At 39.9% G+C, this 19245-nt stretch overlaps 3 protein-coding genes across 4 annotated transcripts; all 3 read right to left on the bottom strand.

The window, feature by feature from the left end:
- Positions 1 to 1616: 1616 nt before the first annotated feature.
- ogfod1 (2-oxoglutarate and iron-dependent oxygenase domain containing 1) lies at positions 1617 to 8940 on the bottom strand. 2 transcript variants are annotated; one of them, XM_078944518.1, is made up of 13 exons: positions 8669 to 8940; positions 6927 to 7072; positions 6797 to 6843; positions 4624 to 4724; positions 4440 to 4556; positions 4272 to 4363; positions 4052 to 4180; positions 3115 to 3228; positions 2792 to 2871; positions 2489 to 2718; positions 2022 to 2098; positions 1885 to 1943; positions 1617 to 1787 (listed from the first exon to the last, which is right to left on the bottom strand). In XM_078944518.1, exons 1-13 carry the CDS (start codon positions 8829 to 8831, stop codon positions 1781 to 1783), a joined length of 1362 nt encoding a protein of 453 aa, XP_078800644.1. In that variant the 5' UTR covers positions 8832 to 8940; the 3' UTR covers positions 1617 to 1780. The 2 variants fall into 2 exon arrangements, with proteins under 2 accessions (XP_078800644.1, XP_004067239.1); XM_004067191.5 differs by having other exon boundaries at positions 2022 to 2150; positions 8669 to 8937.
- A 1174-nt stretch (positions 8941 to 10114) lies between these two features.
- nudt21 (nudix hydrolase 21) lies at positions 10115 to 13429 on the bottom strand. Its single transcript, XM_004067190.5, has 7 exons — positions 13126 to 13429; positions 12106 to 12306; positions 11964 to 12027; positions 11791 to 11880; positions 10998 to 11073; positions 10780 to 10894; positions 10115 to 10537 (listed from the first exon to the last, which is right to left on the bottom strand). Exons 1-7 carry the CDS (start codon positions 13245 to 13247, stop codon positions 10516 to 10518), a joined length of 690 nt encoding a protein of 229 aa, XP_004067238.1. The 5' UTR covers positions 13248 to 13429; the 3' UTR covers positions 10115 to 10515.
- A 681-nt stretch (positions 13430 to 14110) lies between these two features.
- LOC101157523 (uncharacterized) lies at positions 14111 to 18647 on the bottom strand. The gene is made up of 8 exons (XM_011491543.4): positions 18425 to 18647; positions 17403 to 17506; positions 16853 to 17321; positions 16673 to 16765; positions 16547 to 16583; positions 16265 to 16336; positions 14829 to 16190; positions 14111 to 14744 (listed from the first exon to the last, which is right to left on the bottom strand). Exons 1-8 carry the CDS (start codon positions 18521 to 18523, stop codon positions 14473 to 14475), a joined length of 2508 nt encoding a protein of 835 aa, XP_011489845.1. The 5' UTR covers positions 18524 to 18647; the 3' UTR covers positions 14111 to 14472.
- Between the last annotated feature and the right edge of the window lie 598 nt (positions 18648 to 19245).

Below are 19245 nucleotides of genomic sequence, written 5' to 3'. Positions count from 1 at the left end.
ACAACAGTCGTCTCGATGGGCTTCGAAGTAAACATGAACTCAAAAGAATCATGAATACAATGAGTTCAATAGGAAAATACTAAAATGAACTAACAAAGTGACTAAGCTATACTGGCATCCCTGTCCTTAGACCCCCCTTCGTGTTAAGGAAAAACTCCTAAAAAAACGGATTCCGGAAAAAAAGAAGAAACCTCAGGGGTGCCCACATGAAGGAGGGATCCTCCCCCAGGACGGACAGGCGATTTACCAGAACTCTTAGCGAAGAATTAACTTATCTAAATCCACAACTACATATATAAAGTCCAGCAGACGAGCTTCATCCAGCCGTGATTGGGGGAACAGTCAGGGGTGCAAGTCGAGCCTGAGACAGGAACCACAGCCAAGTGTAGGAGCAGGAGCAGAGACGAGGTACTCGGTCGGGTACAGAGCAGAGACGAGCCAGAGGCAGGATCCACAGCCAGGTGAAGGAGCGGGAGCAAAGGCGAGGTACATGGTCAGGAACAGGAGCACGGATGAGCCAACTGGAGTCTGGAAGCACTCCCACTCCCCAGGAGGGGAGAGGGAACGAGTGACAATACATGAATTGCACTGCACCAAACAGCGGCATGGCAAACTAAATGATAAATGATGATGAAGAATAGAGGAGAGGAAGGGTAGAAGTAGATGAGAAAAGAGGACAGAACCCCAGTGCACCATAGTTACCCCAGCTTCAACTTCTAGCAGCCTTTTAAAACAAAAAGTTATTGTTATTAAGTTTAATTTAAACACATTAACATTAAGTTAAATAATCTCTGAATACTAGCTAGTCTGACAATAAGCCTGTCCAAAGAGGAATGTTTTCAGTCTAACTTTGAATGTAGAAACTGAGTCGGCCTCTCTTACATGAGCTGGGAGTTTATTCCATAAGACAGGGGCTTGGTGGCTAAACGCTCTACCTCCAACCGTACTTTTACTAATTCTAGGAACCACAAGCAGTCCTGCGTTTTGCGAGCGAAGTGTTCTTATCGGATGGTAAGGGACAATGAGGTCCTTAATATAGGACGGGGCCAGTCCATGTAAGGCCTTATAGGCTAACAGGAGGATCTTGAACTTGATTCTAGAATCAACCGGGAGCCAATGGAGCGAAACTAACACAGGAGTGATGTGATCTCTTCGGCTAGTTCCTGCTAACGATCTAGCTGCTGCGTTCTGAACAAGCTGGAGACTTCTTAAGGAACTCTTAGGACACGCTGCTAACAAAGAGTTACAGTAATCCAGCCTCGACGTAACAAATGCATGGATGAGTTTTTCAGCATCACTCTTAGAAAGTATATTTCTGATCTTAGCAATATTCCGCAGGTGAAAAAAGGCAGTTCTACACGCCTGAGATATGTGAGCCTTAAATGATAAGTCCTGGTCAAATAAAACCCCAAGGTTTCTAACTGTGGAATTGTAAGTATTGTAGGGTACTTCATCTCTAATAACTGAATTTTTAGCATATGAAGACTAAATTTCACCAACCTTTAAAGCTTTTTTGAATCTAGAATTTGTTTTAAAACTGAAATTAAGAGGCCCAGTATCATTCACTTATCAATGTGAAGTGAAAATATTGCATTCATCCCAGGAACCCATACAGATTTTTGTGAAAATGTTTATTCATAGTAAACAAAGGAAAAGTCATAAAACCCTCTGAAGGCGGACGTGTCGGCAGAACAGCTGTTGTGGTTGATGTGTTTCACAAATTTAAGGGTTTCTTTGTCTCTGTAGACGAGGGCGAGAGAGTTGTCCTCTGGATACACAGTCAGAAGCTGTGCAGAAGACACAAGCAAGTCGGGTCAAGAAGATATGAAGCTCACAAATTAGGGGTAAAATAAATCAAGTTTGACCATTAATAATAACACTCACTTCTTCATCCTCTTCGTTGGCAATATAACAAGTGAAACCCCCAAACTCTGACTGCCAGCCTATGAAAAGACAAAACATTTCTGTAATAGAATGAATAAAACAGTAAAATCTCCCTTTAATCTTGCTTGTGTGCTCACCTGTGCAGCCAAAAGGTAAAAGCAGGTCCAGAGCATATTCTGCCTTCTCTGCCTCTCCATCATGCAACAAGGTGTAGCTGCCATGAGACCATCGACGCACGTTTCCACAACAGACAGGTGTGCTCAACTCTGAACGAGACACAGGCATTTACATAGTAATGGTAAATGATGTATACTTGTGTAGTGTTTTTCTACATTCCTTGAAGGCCCAAAGCACTTTACAGTCACAGTCCCATTCACCCACACACACACACACCCACACACCCACGCACACACACATTCACTCACTGCTGCCTTTTACTGGTGCCAACATATAACCACTGTGTGTGGGGTTTAGTGTCTTGCCCAAGGACACTTTGACACATGGGCGGGCAACCAAGCCTGCAATCTTCTGATTAGGGGTCGACCACCCCAACATATAAACACAACAATGAATGGAAATCCTGACCAAAAAAAGCGACATAAACCTTTCTCTTTCTTTGCACTGGCTGCTGATGATTCTGTTGAAGAACCTGCAGCTTCTCCCTCCATCTTCTGTTTTGCTTCCTCTTCATCCTCACTATCCGCAGGACACAAGTAGTGCAGCCTCAAACCAGTGAAGTTGGAGAGAAGTAGAAAGAAGGCTTCTGAGTTGAGCAGTTCCCAACACTCTGTCACACATTCAGGCAGTGTGTCCAGAGAGGCCACGTCAAAGCACCTAAAAGCACAAGATTATCAGAAGTCTTACTGCAACAGACACTTCACAAATAAGACATCCAGCTAACCTCTACCTCTTATTGGGCGGACCTCTCTTCATCCACACAATTTGAGCTTGTTGCAAAGCTTCACCCACTTCCTTGAATTTCTCCTCCTGAAGCAAAAACCCACTTTTAGCAAGCAGAAACAAGCATCCATGTAGAGAACATCACAAATAAAGGCCTATAATAATTATTATTTCTTTCATTATTCATTCATACTTGGTGATGGTAAGCTACTGATGCAGCCACTGCTGCCCTGGGGCAGGCGTGGCTGCCAGTACGCGCCTACGGCCCCTCTGAGCATCACCGGGACATTCATACGCATTCAGACTTTGGAACCACATTGGGGTTGGTACCCGAAGAAAATCCTTGAGTTGAATTTCCGAGCTATCTTCAAATTCTTCCTGGATTTTCTCTTGATATGAAATGTCCAAGTAGACAGGATTGACCCATTCCAGGAGCACCGTCTCCTGCCAGGAACAAAAGACATACACGTTGTTTATTAAGGGGGGGAGAAGGCATCTTGCTACATTTGTTCTTGTTTAAAATTTTGCATAGAGTAATATTGCCTTAAAAAATGTGAACAGTCAAGATATATTTTTATTCACATAAAAAAATGGATTGTTTTGACATCCTTGAGTGTATCTTAAAGACCCACTCCAAGGAAAATCGTGATTTGGTGTTTTTAACATGTTCCTGTGGCATTTTTTTGATGATGGAGAAGATATATAAAGAAAATTAGGATTAAAATCCAATTTCTGAGTATTTTTTTATTCAAATCATTGTGAATCAGGGGCAGACAAAAAATGCAATTGAAAACAGATTGTTGGTGTGATGTAGGAGCTACTACGGCAGGCCACAAGCGCCCTACTCTGCTCCATTCTGATGCATCCACTTGTAGACGACTAGATCCAAGCATGTCTTCGTTTTTCACGTCTGAGCTGGCATCTGCCTGAAAACTGAATGGCTGGATGGATAGCTCTGAAATTGCTCGCCATTTTTTGTTGCAGGTGTAATGTCGGGTTGCAGTTGTGAGGGGCTGTAAGGGAGGGGATGGGGTAACTCTTCGCCAGCAGAGGTGAATTTCTAATGAACTACTGCTCTACAGAAACTATGTTCTAGAAAATGACACAGCTTTTTTGCTAAAAACAGCATATTCATAACTAAAAGAGCACAGCAAATGCTTTGATAATGAATAAAAGATGATCAGAGTGGGACTTTAAGAAATATTCGAGTAGGTTCCTAATCACAAGAAATCAAAGTTAATGTGCAAAACAAACATGTGGCACAAACGTCTCTTGGTAGATGTGGATTCCTTGGGAAGGGTGGCTCTTTGTATCGAGGAGGTCGCTGCAAAGAGGATCCATGAAACCAGCCGCTTACTGAAAGACGGCACTTGTCTTGAGACAAAACCTCTCGAACCTGCAAAAAATTAAATCATACTGAATCTAGTTTTCGATCCCATCTTTCCCTTCTGGTTCAAACAGTCACAAAGCAGAGCGCTTCTGCTCACTTGGTGAAAGGAGACTGGAGAGACTTCAAAAAGAACTAGAGTGTTCCAAGAGGGTACAAGAGACTTCGCAATACTCTGTGGCTGGAAATGACCTAAAATAGAAAACACAAGAATATGCAAACACACTTGGGTCTCAAAAGGTACACACTCAAGCAGTGGGATACTCACTGTCTGTTGCGTAAAGATCGAGGGTCCCCCCGTCACTGCTCTCCCATGGGGGCACGAAATACAAAATGAAAGCGACGCGCCTCCCCTCCAACTCATCGTCATGACACAAAAGAACATCTTAAAAAAAAAGTAAAGATGTCAAATGCTAACTCAAAGATGCTTGAAATTGTATAAATCTGAATACCTGTGTACTCATATCTGGCACAAGAAACATCCACAGTGGTCTCCAGCTCAACCCCCAACACGTCTCCCAGCCACGAGCGGAAAGGACCAAAGAGTGCCGCCCTGCACAAAAGCAGAAACCTTCACTTCTGATGCCAGGAAAAGTACAAACAACATTTAACCGGATTCAAAACAATAAATCTGGAAGCCCTGTCCACACACAAGCTGTTCTGAGAGCCCTCCATGACATTTGATGCAACATGAATAAAAGATTATCTCAAGGGGGGAGCCATCACTGTGTATTTAATTGCAGTCTTTAACCTCCAGGACTCTACTTGTTCAGTAGACACGGCTGGTTTAGGTTTGTAGGTGTAAGAATAAAACCACATTTAATGTCCTAGTCTCATTATTCAACATAAAGAAGCACAGACGGCAAAAATGACGACAAAAGAAACTGTAGTAGCAGCCTCAACAGCTTTTCAATCCACCTCTCCTGTCTAGAATAATTCATTAATGTGTGCCTTTTATTAAAGTGAAATTCAAGTGTTAGATTTTTACAATAAAACAAGAAGTTTTGGAAATATTGAATCTGTTCTCATTAAAAGATCCAAGGTAAATCCACTACATTTTTCTAAAAAAAAGGCCTTACGAGTTCCCTCTGCAGATTGTTTTAGCAGATTCTACCTTAAACTGTCAGAGGATTATATTTTTAGACCCACAACCCAACACAATGTGCCCTTGTTATGTGTTGTAGCACAAATGAAGTCGGAGGTCAAGGCTAGCAGGCTAGCAGTTTGTTTATGTAGGTTTGGAGCTGCAGGGTCTTGACACCACACAACAGTGGTTCTTGAACTCGGGTGCAGGGTCTTTAAAGAAAGAGTTTTGGTGCTGGCTCAGGCAGGATGCCTGTATGTATGTCAGGCATCCTCTTGCTACTGTAATATGGATGCTCCACCAATGTTACATCAAGCAGGTATGAGTTTTATTTGGAACGCAGCTCAAACATAAAACTCCATGGAGGTGCAGTAATTTTATATACAATTGGCGTTCACTAACATTTTGCTTGACCTGTGCTTCTCTGCACTAAAAATGGGACCCCTTTACCCAGATGATTGCAGTTTTGATGCAATCCAGTTTTGTTGCTACTTATGATTTCTCAACAGTGAGAATTACTGCACAATCAAATGTGTAAATCATGTATATTTTCCTCAATAAATGTAGGAAGCGGGCTAATTAAAAGACAACCGTGCTCTCTAGCACCCCCTTGTGGATCATTAACCCAATATTTCTCTTAAATACAAGCTAAAACTTTTTTTAAACTACTTAAATTTAGATTTTAAAAAAGTATATAATGCACTTAATCTTTCATTCACCATATATGGAGCATTAGTGAATAAAAAATAAAATGTAAACTTAAAAGCAATAAAACTGTTTAATATTTTGTCAAATATTAGTCTTAAAATTCTGTAGTTGTCCTGAAATAAAAGCTTATTAGCGGCATACATTTGTAAATGTATTTATTTTATTTAATAATTAATCAGCAAAGTCAATATTGTTCATTTTTCTTGAACATATGTGGGTTTTAGTAAATAGATTCATCACATAACATTTAATAAGACTGCATGAACTGAACGGGCAGGAAAAGCAGGAACTGATGTTTACAATAAGAATTGAATTAAAAACTTAATAAATAAGACAAAGTTTTTCTTCCAAGCAAAATCAATGCAATAGCAACTAAAATGACCCACAAATGCTGGCGGTATTGTTACAGGTAGTATAGATACAGATGTAAAAGACTTTAGCCGTCATTGAAGAACCAACATGCACAAAACCTTAGATTACCTTAAATAAGCTTAAAGACATTTTGTCAATGGCTTAAAAAAAAGAAAGCTAGGTCTCTCTTAGAGGTAAGAAATATTGATTACAATAAATGTAGGCTTGTGTGTCTGGTTTATGGATAAGCGCTGGATCAGGTGGTGGAGTAAAAGAGATTAACTCGCCATTAACTGTGGTGTTTGTGATTCCGTCCCTGTTCCAGTGAGACAATAATAGCACATAACTGCATAAAAATAGGGCATCTGTTTTTAGCATGTTCTGCAGCTTACTGACCAGAAATCATGATAAATACCCTCTAAAATAAGCACAATAACACCGTCCTACACCAGGATCTTCACTTTACACTTTTATTTATTTACCTCAGTCCAGCAATATGTGGCTCTTTTCTCTTTTTCAGGTCATCAGACTGTGGAGGAACAATAAAAAAAGAAAACCATGAGCAGAGACTTCAACAGACATGAATGTGTGGAAAGTCAGAGGGTTGAGTACCTGTTTGAATTTGTAGAGATCATTTGACTTTTCGTGAAAGTTCAGCTCCAGCAATTCACGCTGGAGATTTTCACCAAAGGTTTTGCTGCTGAGGAAATTCTTGATGATGCAGTGTGGGAAAGGGTGACAATCCAACTCCACATTACCTATACAGAAAAAAGAAAAAGAAAGTGTAAATATGTGCGGCTAGCCCTGAACTTTTTTCTTGGACACAAGGACCCAAGGGAAGGTTAGGATTACGGTCGCGGTTAGAGTTAAACCACCAACCTCCTCCAGGGGAGGAATCAAATGTGGAGAACCCATTTCACACACCAAGCTGCGTGACAGACCACGACGTAAAGTTTAATTTTAAACAACAACAAAATGGAACCGTGGACGCACTTCAAATAAAAGACTTAAATATGACTTTATATTTCATTTTTAATTCCCCTTTTTTATTTTAAAGGAATAAAATGACTAAAGTTGACATATTTTCAACTGTTTATCTTGTCTTTTAAAACTCTTTCAGTTTATTTGATCTATTTCTCTTTTAGGAAGAAAAAGCAAGATGTCATTTTTGAAATCAAACTGGATGCACTGTGCATGAAAGAATAGAAAAACTAAATTTTAGCTGCATAATCTATGTTGTTGTTGGTTTTAATACTTAACCCCACGCTGCCTATTGATGCAAATAGGCAACAAACCACTTCAGCTCCAAAATTACCTTAACTTAGCATCTACTCGCAAACGAAAACAAAAGTGCTTTTGGTTTTTTGATAGATGGAAATAATTTCGGGTGTCAAGGAATTAAAGCATGTAGTTGTTAGTAGATCTACAATTAATCCCTTAGATTTACAGTTAAGTATGGTAGGCCTGCACAATAAATTGCAAATTTATCGTTATCGCAATATCAAGATCACAAAAGTCGGCGGAAATTGCAATACATGGTAACCTTAAATGTGCTAAAACGTTTTTATGACAGCTTAAAGTATTTAACTAATCAAAGAAATCCCTTTATGCAATTGACCAATCAGATGGAGCCCTTTTATGTTCGATGCTGACCTCCTATGTAGACTAGTTTAAGTTACAGTGTAATTTAAATTATGTTGACTCTTATTTAAACTAAACTGTTGCAGTGAGATGGAAATGATGTATTTGGTTGTTTTGCTATTTGTTTATGTACCGCAAATTATATCGTCATCGAAACATTATTCACAATATCGCATATCGCAAGTTTTCCTCACGTTGTGCAGCCCTAAAGTAGTATTTTGCTTTTTAAGTCTTTATCATTATTATTACTTTATTATTATTAAGTATTTTTAAATTTAACCTACAGTTAACAAGACACAGTCCCCTTTAATGGACGTTGAAACTTATCTTTTCCTGCAAAGTTTATTTAAAAAGTGATTTTCAAAATAAAAAAGATATACCCAGAATACAATTTCTTTGCATTTAATAAAGTATTTTTATGGAAGATTTAAAAATAATAATAATTGTTAGTTTAAAACAGGTATTTCTTACAGGTAATGTTTAAAGCCCACTCTTTACTTTTCATTTACAAATTGCTTTAAAATCTTTAATAATATTATCCATGGGTTGTTCCATAATTTTAAAGTTTCATTTGATGTCTGACTTGAACCTCGACTCAGTGAGGTATAAAAGTAGTCATGTGTTCTACTGGATAACTACATGTAGTGATTTTCTTCATTGTTTTTTGTTTGGTTCTGTGGTTTCATCTTTAGGTTGACTAGTAAGTAACTGACCCTGGCTCCAGTGGGTCCCACAGCCCCACGCCTCCTTCATGGCCCTCTTCAAGCTCTCGTCCTGCACATCTGGACAAAGTTCTGGTAGCTCTTCGCAGTTCTTCTTCTTCTTCTTTCTTTTATCAGTATGATCAAGTTCCTCTTGCGCTCGTTTGGAAGTCATGACAGGCCTTGGTGACTGTAACACAAGAAGGAAACTGCAGTGTGGACACAAGCTGAGTTGCGTGTGGCACGTCGCGGGAAAATGACGTAAAGTGTTCGCCTCGTCAACGATATGCCCCGAGTACAGACTTTCAGGCAGGGCTGACGTCATTTTTTTTTTTCTAACTGTCCATCTGGGATGTTTAACTTGTGCTTAATTATTTATATACGAGTTTTATACATTACAAAACTCTTCACTTGTTTAATTTACTTGCATATAAATTAAATCAACATACAATTTTTAAAACAAAAGGTTAAATTTTAAGCCTGTGCATTTTTTACAGTTGTAAAGACAACTCTTCAGAAAAACCCTTTTTCCAACCTAAGAAGTGTTTTTATGGTAATGTTTGATCATTTGACCAGAAGGTCATTGATAAAGTCAGACACTGAACACCCGGTTGACAGTCTTTCCTCTAATTTATCCCAAAGCCCCACCCAATTTTAGACTTGGCACATTGCAGTTAGAAATGGGATTCTGATGCTTGACCATGGAAACTCAATCCGTGAAGCTGCTTGCGCTGTCCTTAAACTACGGTAACCTGGAGGCTATGTGAAGTTTAGAGGTCTGTAGGGGTAGATTCTGTTGAAAGTTTGTGCCCTTTATACAAAATGTCAGCACCCGCTGACCCTTCTCCTACACTTTAAAAAAAAATCAACATCATAAAAATAGGATTTCTGCCTATTTCTAATATGGAATTTGTATATAAAAATGTCATCAAGCTCAAATGTTTAAGTTAAATAAAAGTGACAAAATTGCCTCGATATTCTCATCCCAGACTCCAAGATGCTTTAACTAATACAGAGAGATCATTGTTTACTGCAATAAACCACCAGGTAAAACTAAAAACTGCTTCACAGGCTCAGGGTGAAGTTAAAACCAAATATTTCTCTCTATTTTATTAAATAGAGAATATTAAATATATTAAATACTATTCTGCTTTATTTAAATTTCAAGGGTGGTTTCACTTTTTTCTTTATAGATAGAGAGAAAGCAGAAACTAAAATCCTTCCATCTTCAATTCTGACCAAATGCCCTTTGCCCATTTGGTGTGCTACTGCTGAATTATAACCTCATGTTTAATAATATACCTCATGTCAACCAGAATTTTCCAAGCTGCCTGCCATGTTCCTGAATAACAAATGAAAAAAGAAAACCCTCAACAAAAGTTTAAAGTTAGAGAACTTCATGATGGGAATTATCTACGAGTTCAAAAAAAATCACCGCTCAGCATCACTGACCAGCTCTTGTATAAAAACACACAAAAGAAGGCTTTATTAAAAAGAACAGCATTGTTACAAGTTAAAACAACATGAAATGCAATGTCGCAGTTTTTTAATCAAACATCAGCATTCCTTAAGTGAACATAAAATCCGATTCACACTGGGAAAAGACATCTGCATACTATAAAAAGTTGCAGTCTAATTAAAAAAAAAACAAAAAACAAACCACAAACAGAAAGAAACGTCAGAGTTTACATTTTCACTTTTCTTCTAACAAAAGTATGAACACCCCTGTGGACCTTTATTCTACCTGACATGACAAGGGTCTTTTTTTTTGTAAAAGCTGAGACAGAGGTGGAAATCTTTTTCATGACAGTATTTTGGCTGCACTCACAGAGACAGACACTTCCGTTCCCCCCCCCAACTTAGTTGTAGATGAAGTTGAACCTATTGGAAGAAAAACAGACAATTTGATCAAAAGAGAAAAAAACATCTTAACCAGCCAGTGTTTACACAAAAATATGAATTGCTAAAGGTCATTTGCAAATCAAAACAAATGTTTCTCTTTAACTCTGCTATGCTTTTGATATCTTCATTTATCTATAATCTGATCTATGCATATCTGCAGATCTATAACAATAAATGTTTCCTAAACAAACTATGTGCAAACAAATTAAGTTCATGTTTACCTGCTCAACAACTGTGGTAGACTGGAGATGATGGGTCCGTACCCGGGAGCGTTGTCATACAGCTCAAACAGTGGTGCCGCCACCAGTTTATAGTTTTTAGGAACGGCAAACAGAGCTGTAAAAAATATTAGTCAGAAACTTCAAAACAGGGGGAAACTTTGTCGTTGCACATCCAGTTATTTTCATGCCTCACATTTACAGTGCAAGTATGTACAAACCTTTTTCCTGCAGCTGAACCAGGAACAGCTTTTTATGCTCTTTAGGTTTGGTGATGTGAGCTGGAATGTAAGGGTACTAAAAAAAAAAAAACAATTAATTTGAGGTTTAAGCTCACTCTGTTATGAAATTACAGATTTTATCCATCGATTGATTATAATTTTCTTCTTTATTTTCATATTTTGTGCTGTACAGTGGTCCCTCGTTTATCGTGGTGTTTAGCTTCTAACAATATTAGGTGATAAGGTGAAATTTGCAAAAGTAGAGTTATAGACGTTTTAAGGCTGTATACCTTTCAGACAGACATGAACCTTTTTGACCTTTTTCTCTCTTGTTTAAACTCTAAGTTTACACCTTCATAGAAAAATAAATGCAGTATTATAGAATGAAAACAAAGATCTGCTCACAATCAAAGATTTATGTAAATTTGAGAGGCTGCACACATTTTGTACAAGAGACACAGCACAAAGGAGATTAATTGAGATGGTATTCTGCCAATCAAGACTCAGAATCAGAACACAGAGAAAAAGATCAGCAAAAAAGAGAAACCGCAAAAGCTGAACCCCGACATAGCGAGGGACCACTGCACCTTAGTAAAATTGCAAAGCAAAAGTAAACAAGAGAATAACAATTTTGTGTGTACTTTAAATGGCTGTGCCAGAATGTTTGCTCAAAAGTAACATCTTTGAACCAGAATAAAGTCTTAAGAAACGGATCTCTAGCTCAAGCTGCCAAAACATTTGACATTACTTTCAGATGCAATTATCACAATCAACCAAACGCATCGTCACCAACCTGTGGAGGCTCAAAATTGGGGCGCCACCAGTTGCCAATACAGTCATCAATCACCCAGTCTTGCTTCACCCCATCCTGTCGCCCGAGAATCTAACAGTAAATCAGAATTTAGCCCACAAAAATCCACCCACACCTCATAAACAACACGTTAAAACAGTCCATGCTTTAGATACCTCCGTCATCAGGCGTTTCAGGCCCTCCACCTCATCCTCCCCAGGATTCAGCTCCCCACCCGGTCTGCAGCAGAGAAGAAAACCGTTAGGAAACCGTGCAGGAAGAACCATCTCTCTTGTCTGTTACATCTTAACCACTCACAGCTTGAAGAAAGTTGTCCCCAGCTGCAGTAGCAACACATGAGGAAGCCTGTGTTCATGAACGATGAGAACACCCTCCACTGTCCTGCGCATTCCCATCTTGTCGAACTCTTCTCGCATCCTCTGGAACCGGGCGGCCACCGACCCATCCTTCTCGTACAAAGGTTCTTTGGTCCCAAACGTGTAGTTAGTGAGAGGGTATCTGAGAGAAACAAAACCCTCGTTAATCACTGGTTCTGAAACCTGAAAGATTTGTTAAATAAGAGGCTCGTAAATATGTACAATATATAGTGTCAGAGCAGGTCGCAAACTAATCTATGTATCCGTTTTTGTCGGATCTTTTGCCAAGTTATGAAATCAGTTCATAGTAATTTAACCTACTTAAAGTGACAAACGCATGAAGTGATTTTATGTTTTTTTTTAATTCCCAGATTCTTAAATAGAATAGATTGGGAATAGATTACCAAATACTGTTTCCTCACAGCAAAGTCAAGCCTTACGTTTCTTTTAGAAGTTACTTTTATAAGTATTCATTGAGAGTGGGGTCATGTGTGATGTGTGTTAACGGAGGGGAGTATGAAGGGTGAAAGGTGGGCTGGATTTTTATTGTAATACTGTATGTTTTTTTGTTTTTAAATGTAAATCATTTCGAGTTGGGCAAGGCATGAGAAGCCCTTTTTTATATAAATAAAGTTTGACTAAGTTTAGCAAGTTTTACTTACGGGTAAATTATCATATTGATTTTAAACGTGTAGTGTAAATGAAAAACGATATACTACTGAAAGGTCACGTGCTTTTTTCCCCATAAGACTTTCACATCAAAAAGCAAAAGGTAAACCAGGTGTGGCTAGAAATTACTAATCATGTGCATGATGGCGAGTTCCAAACGAAGAGTGCTTTTCTTCAAAAAAGCAAACACAAACGAAAAAAGGTTTCTTAAAAAGGCCTTAAATGTCTGCATATGCTGTTATTTCAATTGTCAAATAGTGTGAATAGCTGCATGCAGTCTTGGGGAACTCACAGGTTGATGGTTCTCTCCAGAGTCAGGGGTTTAGCGGGCCCGCTGATGTATTTGTTCGCAAACTGCTCTCCACCGCGGCGCGGCCAGCCGGTGCTTGAGCGACTGGGCTGAACGACCGACATTTTTTTAACTTATCCTTTAACACGACAAAATTACACGGGTGTGACCCCAGGGAGAGTCCGTTTGTAGCAGAGTTGATTAACGAAAATGAGCACAATCAATCCGAGGTCTCCGCTGCGCCGTGTCTACAATCGAACCTGGGCTCTTCCGGGAGAACGAGCGCGGCTTTGATTAGATTTTCACTAGCGACATCTGGCGGTGTGGATGATTAAAACACTGCCGTGTTCTCTGCTTCAAGGCAATCTGTTTAAATAAAGCTATTTAAAAAATCCATATTAAGCATGAATTTGAGCAAAGGTTCACAAAAGAAAATATTCTAAAAATGTTCCCTTATTTTTAATAAAACACTATCCTGCAGAGATGGAGAACAACTACTTCAAGAATGAAGAGGATTGGGGTTTTTTTTCCATTTCCTTATTCAAGGAGGTTTTTTTATTTAAGACATTTTCACAATGACTTTTAGTTGTTATGTTAAAGGCTATACCTCAATTAAAAGTTTAATTCAGGTACAGTGGCGTCAAGTCCTTGTAAACATGGACTTAAGTAAGTCTGTAATTACAGGCACAGGTTCCCTCAAATTAAAGTTTTTTTTTATGTCAATTTTTTGAAATATAAATGCAAAACATCCTAATTCGTTTCCACAATAAGCAGTGTTGTATATTCCTTATTTCAACAAAAAGCTTCCAATTAAGCCCAAATCTTGCAGCAAAGTTGTATTGGAAGACAGTTGTGACAGTGTGGGGGTATTTTACTCTCAACTGCTTGGGTCTCATCTCCTTTGTGGACCTGTCTTTGCTGCACAAAAGGATACAAATCACAGAAAAACAACACATCGCACAAAAAAGAAAGCTACTGGAATAAGTCCTTGAACTCAATATTCCATTTAATAGTTATAATTATGTCTCTTTTTCATGTATAGTAAACATGGCATATTTTAACACAGTATTTTTCTTATGGTACATAAACATACGTGCATTCCAAAATTTCCAACATAAAGTCTTCAACATAGTTTACATAAAAAGGACAAAGACACTGCTGGATTTGTTGATTACACCACACCCTGGGGATCTCATATCTTTGGTCCAATGGCTCACCCTTAGTGGTGTGCTGTGATGTTGTGGTCCCTGTAGTGCCATGGATCGTTCCCACTCCCCAAAGCCTGTCAATCTGGGCTCTTTTGCCCGTCACAGTAGCTGGATCTTTGTACTGACGGTTTTTCATTCAGTATCACTTACTACTTTCTGATGTATTTTCCTCTTTTATCTGAGCCTCTACAACAGCTTCATCCCTGCTCTGTTCACTTTCTTTACCTGCTTTATTCAGGGTGTCATCTTCAGCTTTCACACTTTCTCCCTGCTCTTGCGTTTCTGTCATGTCACCATTATCAAGCATAGCTTTCTCCTTCCCACTTTCATCTTTTTTTTCAGTATCAGTGGTTTCTTCACTCCCATAAACTTCCCCTAACTTCTGCATTTGGACCACTTTCTCATCCATATGTCCTAAAGGGAAACAAACATAAAAGTCTGTTAGTAAACCATGCATTAGCCCACATCAGACTCACATTCAGTTTGAAAAATAATCACCTTTTTCTGTCATCGTTTCTGTTTCTTCTACTTTAGTTCCATCTTCTTCTGACATTTTCACATTCTTATCTTGGCCTGGACTATCATCGGTAGAGCCGATCACATCATGAGACGTGGCACTTGAGTTATCAGCAGGGAGCAGGCCAGACGCAGGTGGTGAGAGGGTAGTGCTAACATTGTTGGAGATGTCTGAGCCATTTGTGCAGGAAAAACTAACAGCAGCAGTCACCGAACTACAAGTGAAGGTGTTTTCTGTCTCATTTGAACAGGAGGTGGTGGTGGATGTGGTGTCTTTTGGCTTGGTTTCATCAGTAGAAGTCGAGGGAGGGGAGATGATGGTGGAAATAACTGTTTCTGTTGTGGAGGAAAAGTTCACTTCAATGCTGGATGTTGAGCTGATGGCTTCATGAGGGGCTGAATGGGAAAAGGAGGTTGATGGAGGGAAAGGGGAAACAACTGTGGAAGATTTGGTATCAGGGATTTCACCTGAAACTGCTACTGTAATAGATTCACTTGAGTTTGGAAGAGATTGGGTCACTTCAGGGACTGAGGAAAGTAAGCTTGCATGGCTACAAGAGGCAAATAAAGATGTATCATCACCAACTGCTGTGTCTGAGCTGGGGATGGCTGATAAGCTTGATGGCACATCTGATATGGTTGTGCATGGAGAGGAGGCTGTGATGAGGACACTTGTGTCACCTTCAGCAGCTAGGGTGGAGTCAACTGAGAGAACACCATTTGACTTCAGCAAAGTGGACTCAGTCAACCGGTTTGTGGATGTTGTGGAAACTGAGCTTTGATCAATGAGAGCAGAAACTGTTTCTGGGGTGGTAGAAGGAAGGCTAGTTACTGTTGAAATGGAAGTAACTGGGAGGCATGGGGTGGTGGACTCTGAAGAAGTGGAAGGAACAGAGATAGTGCTTGGAGGCTCAGTGATGCTTTTAGGTGATGTGGGCAGCTCAGTGGAAGAATCGCCAGTTTTGTGGGTAGATATTTTAAGTGCTGTACTACTTGTGGGTGTTTCTGCGGTCTGTTCATCTGAGCAAACACATACATCTGTATCAGCAGGAGTTACAGTACTTGAAGGAGAAACTGTAACACAGGCTGAGTCAGAGACAGAGTTTGAGATTGTCGGTAGAAAAGGAGCAGTGGCGTCGGTGAGAGCAGGGGTAGCTGAAGCTGGACTGAGTTTAGCCGGAGTGTTGGACTCTGCTTCCTGTATCTGGGTTAGCTCATTCTCAGGTGTGTTACGGCCGGATGCTGCAGGGGGTGGACCTGGTTTGACAACTGGCTTTGGGAGAAGAGCAGGTTTCCCAGCTGCCTCGTGTGCAGACACACTCGTCCGAATTTGATGCCTTGTGTCTAAAGACCAAAAATATTTCTTTTAAATGCAATTCTACACAAATAGTACATCTGTTAAATCAGATGAGTTTTACCTGAAGAGGCAGACATTGTTCGCGGTTTTGACAAAGTGGGAGGCGGCTCAGATTTACTATCAATGATGGTACCTGAAGCACAAGGAAAATGTTTATTTTTACAGAGGAATTAAGTATCTGTTTTGCCTCTTTTAATGTATATACGGAAAATCTTTTGAGTTTATTATCACAGTGACTGGCAATACTCTGGTTAAAAAAATTTTTTTTTTACTTATTCATGCATTGTCTTTAACATGAAAGCCAATAAGAGTTTAATTAAGTTGAGAATTTCAAGGATCTTACCTTCAGACTCTGCCTTTTTCATTTCTCCGTCTTGATTCTACAAGAATTACCAGAATGTTTTGACTCTTCTTTTTATAAATTTCCAGTTAAAATCCCCTGAACTGAAACTAACCCACTTATACTCACCTGTGTCTCTGCTGGCTGAGGTTTGGAAACCCCAATACGCTGAAGCATGAGATGCAGTTTCTGCTCAAAACTATGTTGGCCTTCAAACTGTTTCTGAAACCAACAGAAGAACCTCTTTTAAAACTTGTATGAAGCTATAGCTGTAAAGCAGAGTAGGCTCTGAGCGTTAGTTCCACTCACCTTTGCTGTGTTTTTGGCATTGGCAGTCCCTGTCGCTGCTGATCCAGAGAGTAAAATAAGAGACTGGGATTTCCCCTCTCTGAGAGCTCGGCGAGGAGGCACCACCTCGCTCCTCAGAGATGCGTCATCAGTAACAGGTGTCTCCTGAACAACTGACTCTCCAGTAATAACACTGGGATGTTCCTTTCCTTTATCCTTTTCATTTTCTTTTGCTTGCTCTTTCACGCGATCCTTATCTTTGTCTTTATCGGACCTGGTAGCCTCCCTGAGTGGACGAATTAGATCAGCGATGGAGGTCTTTTTAGCACGTCCCTCCTGGCTCGGCTCTGATTTCAAACCTCGCCTCTTCTTGAGGGTAAAAAAATCACCAAGCTTCCTCTTGAGTGTTTTCGTTGGTGCTGGACAAGGGATGGAGCTGTCAGGAGCCACTTCTTCTTGTACTACAGTCAGGTCTTCATCTGGTTTGTCCCTAAGCAAATACACTCATCACAGCAAGTTCTCTTCTGAATCTGTAAAATAAATTAGACTAATCTGAAAGTTGCATACTTACAGAATATCAGTGGGGAGGACTCGCTTTGTAAAAAACTCCTCAACTCCTTCATCCACTCGCCCCATGTGCTCCAGGACTTCATTTTCACTCTCAATTATCGTTTCCTGATGACAACAATGATGATACACAAAAAATAGGCAACAAACGCCAGAGAAAAGATGAACAACAACTTAAATCTTATGAGACTTTGAATTATGTAACAATCATCTCAGAAAATCCACTCTGACAATGCAATTTCTGCATGCATCTTTTGGTTTAATTGTCTACCCATCTGTGCCATGAAGAAGTCCCTTGGGGTGTCATTTGCTCAGGAACATATATTGTGTGTGTGTGTGGGGGGGGGGGGGGGGGGGTCTTTGGATTTAACGCACATAATATGACTATGATAACTTGTTTTGCCAATAAAGGTAACATGATATCAGAACTGTTGTCATCCAAAGTTGTCTTATCCTGATCACATCAAAATTCATGCCCACAAGTACCAATGAAAGCCAAGAGGTTGGCAGCAAAACACAGTTTTAACAGAAGTCGTGTTACATGATATGCTGTCGTGGGAATTGCTTGAATTTTGTTTCCGAGGGAGGGACTGTGTGTCTACAGCCTAAAAGCTCTGTCAGAACACAATTAGCTCAGTAGAAAATACATGATCAAACAGTCTAATAATTTGATTTTAAAAAAAAGGTACTACAATGTCATTATCTTTAGCTTACAGAAAACCAGAAGAGGCATTCAGACTAAACTGGCACTTGCTCTCTGTAAAGTAATTATGCTCACACATGCAAAAAAGGAAATGAATTCTTCAAAGAGCCAGTAGCCGGTACAATGAAACTGCTTCATTCAAACAGGGACCAGGCTTCTTTTGCAGCACTCCCCTTCTATCCTTCCCTTCCCCCTGCCGCTCCCCTCTGTACCCTATTACATCTCTCCTCTCTCCCTCCCTTTCATTTTTCTTCTTCACACACAGACACCCTTTGCCACACACTCCATTTTTACCAAGCCCCTCTAATGGTCCTACACAGTACCTGTGGTCTGCTTGGGCGATAGTTCAGTTTTTGTCGGTGAGGTCTCGGTCTGCTCTGGGTGTAGTGCCTGAGAGCTGGTCCGCCCAATGGCAGCTCCATTGGGGAGACACGGCACGCTGTTGCCGTGGAGCTGTGTTGCCGTGGCTCTGTTGCTGAGGCACCGTTGCTAAGAGCACCAGCAATATGTAATGCCTCCACTGAGGTGGGAGGGGCCAGGCTGGCTAGACTGACAGATCTGACAACAGAACCTCGCCTTTCTCTGGCCCCCCTCCCCTCAATGAGAAGAAAACCAGAAAAAAAAAATGGTGACAGATTAAGAAGAGGCTCAGAGAAAAGAACACAGTCCCCATACACTGATGTCTGTTTCATCCATGAATCCTTGCTCTTATCAGCGCAATGCACTAACTATCGTATTACAATAGAAAATTATTGGATGTACACATTGTTCAGTTGATTATGTAACAAATTAATAATTTATTTTTGATGCGGAAAAGATGGTCTGATCCTGTAATTGATACGTTAACCTGGTGCATCCTTTTATCACAGAGATTACAAACACAAAGTCCGCCCTTGTAAATTTTAAAATAATGTTATGGCACTCCTGGTAAAAAATGATAAAGGAGGTTCCCTGACTTTACCAAACTATGGGATTAAGCGCATTTTCTTCTGGCTTTACAATTTCATGTATTGGAATTACAGTGCTGCTCTATGAGCACTGTCCAGATATTGTTGGGTGGTTGGTTATTTGACATTCAAACCAGATTCAGCTGAACAATGTCTACACAGAGCTAAAAATGTTTCATGCTGCTTTTCAAAAAATT

This window comes from Oryzias latipes, chromosome 3, assembly GCF_053564925.1.
Source record: "Oryzias latipes strain Hd-rR chromosome 3, Olatipes_Hd-rR_3.1".
Lineage (NCBI taxonomy): Eukaryota > Metazoa > Chordata > Actinopteri > Beloniformes > Adrianichthyidae > Oryzias > Oryzias latipes.
The sequence above is the reverse complement of the archived record's forward strand: the minus strand, read 5'-3'. Positions and strand labels throughout refer to the sequence as shown.

Bases quoted from the DNA above. Each gene is read 5' to 3' on its own strand.
- ogfod1 (XM_004067191.5), bottom strand. From the start codon at position 8,831: ATGACTTCCAAACGAGCGCAAGAGGAACTTGATCATACTGATAAAAGA. The intron at 4,364-4,439 runs GTGAGTATCCCA...TTTCTATTTTAG, and splicing joins CGATCTTTACGCAACAGACA to GTCATTTCCAGCCACAGAGT. The intron at 2,151-2,488 runs GTTTATGTCGCT...TGTCTCGTTCAG, and splicing joins CAGTGCAAAGAAAGAGAAAG to AGTTGAGCACACCTGTCTGT.
- nudt21 (XM_004067190.5), bottom strand. From the start codon at position 13,247: ATGTCGGTCGTTCAGCCCAGTCGCTCAAGCACCGGCTGGCCGCGCCGC. The intron at 12,307-13,125 runs GTGAGTTCCCCA...TGTTTCTCTCAG, and splicing joins CTGGAGAGAACCATCAACCT to ATACCCTCTCACTAACTACA. The intron at 10,895-10,997 runs GTTTGTACATAC...TATTTTTTACAG, and splicing joins GGTTCAGCTGCAGGAAAAAG to CTCTGTTTGCCGTTCCTAAA.
- LOC101157523 (XM_011491543.4), bottom strand. From the start codon at position 18,523: ATGGAGCTGCCATTGGGCGGACCAGCTCTCAGGCACTACACCCAGAGC. The intron at 17,507-18,424 runs GTACTGTGTAGG...TGTTGTCATCAG, and splicing joins ATCGCCCAAGCAGACCACAG to GAAACGATAATTGAGAGTGA. The intron at 16,191-16,264 runs GTAAAACTCATC...TTTGGTCTTTAG, and splicing joins AACAATGTCTGCCTCTTCAG to ACACAAGGCATCAAATTCGG.